The sequence below is a fragment of the Pteropus vampyrus genome, unplaced genomic scaffold, assembly GCF_000151845.1.
Source record: "Pteropus vampyrus isolate Shadow unplaced genomic scaffold, Pvam_2.0 Scaffold5, whole genome shotgun sequence".
Taxonomy (NCBI): domain Eukaryota; kingdom Metazoa; phylum Chordata; class Mammalia; order Chiroptera; family Pteropodidae; genus Pteropus; species Pteropus vampyrus.
The window spans coordinates 9,634,044-9,641,735 of record NW_011888786.1 but is presented as its reverse complement, the minus strand read 5'-3'; the positions used below and the strand labels follow the sequence as shown (position 1 = coordinate 9,641,735).

Here is a 7,692-nt window from a genome sequence, read left to right as displayed (position 1 = left end):
GTGCCTCTATAGAAGAATTCTCATATTGCTTTCTGATTTGCTTTTTCTTATCTGCAACATTCAGGAAAAAAGCTAACAAGTTTTTTAGTTTAGTACCCAGAACAAATCAAGAGTTAGAAGTCTCAGTGGGAACAGGCAGAGAGTTCTCACAAGAGTAAAATAGTATTTAATAAAACAGATGTCTGGGATATGAGAGAAAGAATAATTAACAGTTAACAAAAGAGATGGCTGAATTCAGTCAAAAATAACAAACAGAGGAAATAGTGATGCACGGTGAACATTTTCTCAGGAGTTGAAACTGAAATTCATTCATCACACAACTTTTATGTCTTATTTAGCACTTGACTGAGAGGGGAACAACACAGAAAGCAAAATGGGAAGAGGAACACCCAGGTTCTTGACCTTGCCTTACAAGTGCGTCACTCTCTAACCTCGAGCAAGTTTTCTCACCCTGATTTTCTCCTTCAGTTCCTTAATCAGTAAGGAAAGGGTCAAAGTCAAAGAAGGAGATGAGACCATGGAAGAGGCTGGAGTGACATGCTTTGAAGATGAAGGAAGGGGTCATGAGCCAAGAAATGTAGGCGGCCCCTAGAAGTTGGAAAAGACAGGGAAACAGATCCTCCCTTAGAGCCTCCAGAAGGAATGCAGTCCTGTGGACCTATTTTAGACTCTGACTTCCAGAACTGTATGATAATAAATAGGTGCTGTTTCAAAGCAAACAAGTTGATAGTAATTTTTTATAGAAGGAATAGAAAAATACATCTGCCTATAATTAAATTCTCCCAGAATCACCCCACTCTCCTTTTCAAAGACTGTATGATACCTGAATGCCCATATCCGCCTTTGTAGTACTGGCAGATACTGGAAAGGACATCTTTTAGACAACCTCAGAATTTTCAGCAGATTTTGTTCTAAAACCATTTATTTAACAGGATTTAAATGGATGTTTAATAGAGATTCTTTACCTTTGCAGAGAAGTTTAATATTAGATATATTTTACTGAAACATATTACAGCTATTAAAAAAAATAAATGTTTTAAATTTGCTCACGATAATTAACATGGCACAGGATAAGATTTCATGAATGAGTGAAACTGATGGCAACTTTTAGTTACTACTTTGTTATTTTGCTGTCTAGACTTTGATCAATGCTAAAAATATGAACAAATGATTCTTTTATTAACTAAAGAAGAGAATACAATGGAAATAAATATAGAGATTGAACAAAAGCAGAAACACTCCTCAGAGTAGCCATACAAATATCCTAACGCTTTTCTTTAAATGTGAATACCTGTTCCAATTCCTGCTCTGCGTACTGACGTCTGCTGAGTTCACATTCAGCTCCCTCCCTCAGCTCTCTCAGTCGACAAGCCTCTTCCTTTGCGTAATTGATTTCGTCCATCATTTTGCGCTCTAGATTTTGCTTTTCGACCGCAACATTTCTGTTTTCTTCTTGTGCCTTTTCAAGCCTCATAGAACAATAAAAATGCAAAGCCTCACAAAGGTTTCCAAAATTTCATTTTTTAGGTGAAGAATAAGTATGTATAAGCAACAGGATACATGTTTCAAACAAAATTTGCAGCATTTTATATTAATCTTAAGTTTGGGTAACAAAAACCTCAGGTAGCCTAAAATACAGCTATTTTGGTTATCTTGAGCTCAAAATATAGGGATAGCAGGGAAATGCTCTTCTCAGCAAACAGACATTTAAGAAACAAGTAATTATTTAAATCATGTTAAAAATATAACAACTATACATATAATTCCACCTATATATTATTTATTCTTTTGGTCACTACTCATTTATTTCCCAGTGCATACCTTTATAAAAAAAATCTATAACAATACTTTCATAAAAATATGAAATGAAGTGTATATATATTCCTGATGTGTGTACCAACCTAAATATAAGTCTGTACATACACGCCTATATTACATTTCCAGAAATTGTATTTTCCTACGTAAATAAGACATATCGCTTATTTTACTCACCTCTCTTGTAAGTCCATTAGACTTTGCTCTGCAGTCTGTAGACTCTCTAAGTCTTTCATCATTTTTGCAACATGTTCTTTTGATGTCTTATTCTGCGTGTAAGCAAACCAGCATCCTCCAACACCAATTACTATAGAAACTGTAAGGATAAAATCCTTCATCCAGTTATGAGGAGGGCCTATGAAGAGAATTATAGATGATTAAATTAATCTTTGAATGTAACAAAATCTCGGTACGCAGAGGCACTTTTTAAAAAAGTAGCAGGTATCTAAAAACAAAACAAATATGAAGATGTTCCTCTCATTTGTAAGCCCGAGCTTTTTAAAAATTCTTTCTTCAAATAATCAATGTGCTTATTATAACCTTCCGATATAGTAGACATACAGGAAGAACAGAGATAAACCCGTGTCAACGCACCACGCCTCTGCTGGTACAGGAGGTAGTGACAAAAGTCCTGGGGACCCCTGAAAATGCAATGGCAGCTCCAATCATGTACCGTGAGAACAGTCCTCCAGGTAAAAGGCGTCATGAAGAGCATCGCCTTCATCATTCCAACTCCTTTCCTTTAGTCAAGTTTAGGCAGCTCTCATGCTTTGATACACAAATGGGAATCCTAATCATTCACCAAAAAGCATCTTCCCCAAGCATATGGCCACATAACGAATTAGGATTCATCAGTGATTCTCAACCAAGGGAGATATTCCCCCAGCAGACATTTGACAATTTTTGCTTGTCACAACTGGAAAGGTGGAGCGGGTGAGGGGAGTTGTTACTAGTGTCTAGAGGCCAGGGATGTTGCAATCACTTTCCCACCCTAACCTCTATCCAACCCAAAAAGTGAATAGTGCCAAGGTTGAGAAACCACGGGTTGAACGACCATAACAAGTTATTATTTTAGGTGACTATTCGCCATAGACATCTGGGTTACTAGAAGGAAAGAACAGGATTGCCCACCCTACCAGGCCAGGCATGACAGTGACCCCCCCAGCACTGTTTCTAAGCAAAGAGTAAGGAGCCAGGGCCTACCATCTTCAGTGACACAAAACACAGAATTCGCTACTCAAATAACTTCCTAGTTTATTAGAAACTTTATTAATTTATTTATTAATTTTCAGGGGGCTCTCTGGAAGGAGACATAATGATAAATAATACAATAAAATGTTTTTGTTCCAAAGAGATAACTGGCCTCCAAGCAGGAAGACATTCTGCAAATCTGATGAAGAGCTCTACAGAAATGGAAAGTTCTCATGTTTACAAGGCTCAGGTTCGTATGTGCTTACGCAGTGTGATAAACAGCATACTCTATGTCAGAGCCCCTCAGGGTTGCACATGGGTAGAGCGTACTCCCTTACCTACAGTGGAAGAAAAGAACTACACAAGACTGAAGTCTCAAAAGGATTTATTTTTATTTCTGGCTCAAACTAAGAGGTTCGGCTCAGGCTCTAGTTAAATTATGAGCTCTGTTCAGATTGAAATATAATCACCAGAAATAACAATAAATAGATGGACAAATCTCAAACTACAGTAAGTACCACAAACTGGAAAAGATTTCAGTGAAAACGCCTTTAAAATGTATCTCTGCTTTTTTTTTTGACAGTGCTAGTTTTTTATAAATCTAACGTGGGTGTTCTGACTGTAGGGCTCATTCACTCAAAAAATAATTCTAAGACAAACACACTGAAAAAGTAATGCATCATTAACTTAGCTGGTTTGTTTATTGAAACATTTATTTTCAACATTCTTTGAGACTAGTTCGGTCTCTTTTCAAACAATAATATATTGTTTAGGCTAATAGGGTAGTTTGTTCCTGGATTAATAAAATATAAATACTCCTGACCAAGTTGTATATAGAGATAAATTCTATAGTTTAATTCTATTTTCACCAATCAGTCATATGAAAAAATTAGGATCTCACAGAAGACAAACCCCTACAGATCCAGTCGAAAACTGAGGACAAGGGAAAGGTTGGAAAGGGTATCATCTCTGTGGAACGCTCGGCATTTCAGTCGTGTTCTATTTCCTAGGGTTCGTAATTTCCACCAATGGTGCATTTCCACCAACCCTCACAAAGGGAAGTTCCAGCTGTTTCACCAGCTGCTCTTTTAGCCTGTGCCAAAAAAGAACCACCAGCAAAGTCATGGAATCCATCCAACTCTCCAGTAACCCTTTTTTAGCAAAGCTACTCTCAAGATAGTGTCAGAGAAACCTGCAAGTCTCCTAACTCCAAGAATTGAAGTAAAATAAATATTAGTTTCCTAATTTGTAATTTGTGGAAGCCATTTTTCATATATTAATTTTGTTATTCCTTTTCAGGCTTCTGAAAAATAAAACATTATTCCTCTAAAATGTATACTCTTCAAACTTTTTCCCAAAGTTTTCTGATATTTGAAATTAAATTAAATAAACATATTAAACTTTCCTTCTGGGAAAAAGTATTCCTTTCAAATTAAATAAATACAGGTTTATTTTCTTTATGACAGTGCAATCTCTTAAATGTTCCTCTTCAAAACAATCTAAGAACAATCAGACAACATTCTCCACCTTGTTTTTCTGCCAGGATAGCCTGTTACATTATAATGTTTCAAAGTGGGTCTCTGCTTTTTTCTATATTTAAAAACTTATCTTCTTGGAGATTAATGAAATCAAGTTAGGTTCTATTACTTCATGCCTCAAGATGGTTAGTTTGCACCAACTCTTAAAAAGAGTTTCTTCAGTGAACTTTCAGCTATAATAAGATCAACAATAAAACTGCTACAAAGATCTAGAAATTTAAATCTAGAAATTTAATTGTGAATTATCAACTAACATAGCGTTTATAACTTTTTACATCAGTAATCGGCTTTGAAAATTTCACTCTATATTTCAATGACAAAAAGCTCACCCTATAAATCTTTTGTTTTAAGACAGTATTACATTTCTTTTACATCTAAAAGATGATTCTTCCTAGAGGCCTACTACTACCTTTCTTACTTTTTCTTTCTTTAGATGACAAACATGATCGATTATCCTTTTGCATCACACTCAGTGAGAGAGAATACTAACGTGTTAGAGGTCCAAACAAAACCACATCCAGAGCCTTGAGCTGAAGTTTTTGTCTGTGACTCCGGTCGCTGATTTTCAACTGAGAGCTCATAAATGAAGGTTCGTGCACTGCTATCCTGTTCATTTAAAAAATACAAATATATTAAGTGAAAATATTTCTAGTATGAAAGTTTAAATATTTAAGCAACATGTTTAATACTTTACATATTAGTGATTACTGTAAGACTCATTTATGTATGATTTAATAGTGTATTATATTACATGTATCAAAAATCTTTTCAGTGCAAACTTAACTGTACAAACATTCTGGTATGTTAATAATTTAGTTGCTAGGTTGATATTTTTGTTTTCTGTTATTTTATGCTATAACTTATTAGGATTTAAGAATTTATCAAATTCAAAACATTTTATAATCACAATTACCTTTGACAATTTACTATCATTTCACAAAGAACAAGAAAATCAACAGCAGACTTTAAAATTTTTTCTCAATTTAGATCATGTTTTCTTTAAAAGTATCTTAAAAGTCTATACCTTTAGATTATAATGTTTAAACTACTCAAAAATTAAACAAAGATCGCTGAAGTTGTAAGTGAGAAGTAAGACGTTATCACTGGATGGGGGAGTAAATCGAAGAATTTATGTAATAAGAAATACTTAACCATTTTATGAGCAATGAAGAAAGACTGTAGGGGGCCAAAGGGGCCAAACGCCCCCTACAGGTAAAATAAGGAAATAAAATCACTTTGTTTTGAACTTCAAATCCAAGTGGCCCAGTAGTCAACTAAGATTTCTTGATAACCAAATACGATGCCAATAAAGATCTTATAACACAAAGTCTAATAGTATGATTCCAATGACTGTATCAGAACCACTATATTCTACTTAGGAAGATATCAGAACCTCTGAGCATGAAGAAGTTACAGGAACTCATATGAGGCTTCTATAATACTTTAGAGAGTAAAGAATTCTAACTTTCCCTTTACTTAATGCCTTCCTTCATCTTCTCCACAGGTACCTTATGTGTATGTTCCTGTTACTTCTTTAAAATGACATTTATCAAGCTCCTTGATGGCAAAAATTATGACTTATCTCTATATCCCCAAAACTAGCATGGTGCTTGGCAAAAGTAGATGCTTGATAGATGTTTGTATAATGAAGGAATGCATGGATGGATGCATGAATGAATTCATAGCAACACTATCAATAGACTAATTTTAAGAGAGACAATGAGATGTAGTAAAAAGGAAACTATGTAACAGAATTTAATGCAAAGTTCAATATGAGCCCAGAGGTGGAAGTGATTCTACCTGAGTGGGTGAGGATGTCAGGGAAGTTCACACAGGTCTGAAAGGAATGAGGAGGCATGTATCAGGTGAAGAGAGCCTTAGATAAGCTCTGGTAATAAGAATTACAGAGTTTAGAAAATACAATAAAAGGCTTAAGATAACCATTATAACTAACATAAAACTAACATAATTTGGCTACCTATTCCAGAGGTAACAATATTTTGATGTCACAGGGAGGAAACATAATAATGAACTGTTTCAAGCATGTGTACATCTGAAATGTGTAATTTCATTTTCTTATACGTTCTTATAAATAATTCATATCTATAATTATCCTACAGAAGCTCTGTAAGTTGTTTAAATGAACTGATACTGCCCCTGTAAATTATCATACAGGAGAGGCCTGATGAATGATATTCCAGCTTTCCTTTCTCCTCCACTCAAAAAGGCTCCAGTGGGCTGACCTGAAAGCTTCTATATTTATAACTTTGTTTCTGTAGGAACATGTTCACTATTTTTAAAAATTGATCTTGATTAAGTGTGTGACAGTATCTCAACAATTCTACCAGAATTTGAGGTGTCTCTGATAACCTTTACTTAATCAAAAGAAAAAAAGTGGCTACAACAGTTATTTGCAAAACATTCAGCAGACTATTTCAAGTTGATATTTATATAAAGACACTTCCCAAAAGACAACATAAGAAAAATACTATGGGTTCTTCATAACCAGGGTAGCATATATAACTCAAAAAACTCTAATCCCATTTTAATGCTCTACTATCCTATGTGGTTATAACTTAGAAACTTGTCTTATTTAAAAGCAAGAACTAAGCCATACTTTATTTTTGTTTTCTTTCCAGCATCTAGTTGTACTATAAACATAAAGGAAACTCAATACACAACTGTTGAATTGACTCATCCCCATAATTCATCACTATAGTCATATGCACAGTAAAATCAGAAATACTGATGTTGATGTTCAGAATACATTTAAGGGAAATATGAAAACTTTCAACTTGATCCAAAATACAAATTTCAAAGCAAGAAAAGCCACTCGTTTAAATAGGGTATGTAAGTAAATTGATTAGACATATAATGTGCATATTCCATTACATATAATAGAAGGTAGAAAAGGGATTAGTCTTTCTGATATAATAAAAAATCCAAGAAGGAATGAAACATAAGTGATTTTATATGGGTCAAGTTCTGGTAGAATCATTACAAATTTTAACATTTTAAATCTTGAAAGATTATTAACTAATGGAGATTTTAAAAGTATAATTAAATAAACTAGTAACAATTAATTCCAGACATCTAAAGAAGAAATTAGCATCCTAGACTCTGGTATCAGATCTATCTGGGTTCAAAC

The 7,692-nt window shown here is 34.2% G+C and overlaps 1 protein-coding gene across 1 annotated transcript in view; it reads right to left on the bottom strand.

Annotated features, from left to right (window-relative positions):
• STIM2 (stromal interaction molecule 2) overlaps positions 1-7,692 on the bottom strand; it is a 119,402-nt gene that overhangs the window by 17,838 nt on the left and 93,872 nt on the right. The window contains exons 5-7 of the mRNA XM_011365948.2: positions 5,035-5,150; positions 1,993-2,170; positions 1,292-1,469 (exon numbers count right to left, since the gene is read on the bottom strand). Coding sequence (XP_011364250.1) covers positions 1,292-1,469; positions 1,993-2,170; positions 5,035-5,150 — 472 coding nt within the window. The remainder of the gene's footprint in view (positions 1-1,291; positions 1,470-1,992; positions 2,171-5,034; positions 5,151-7,692) is intronic.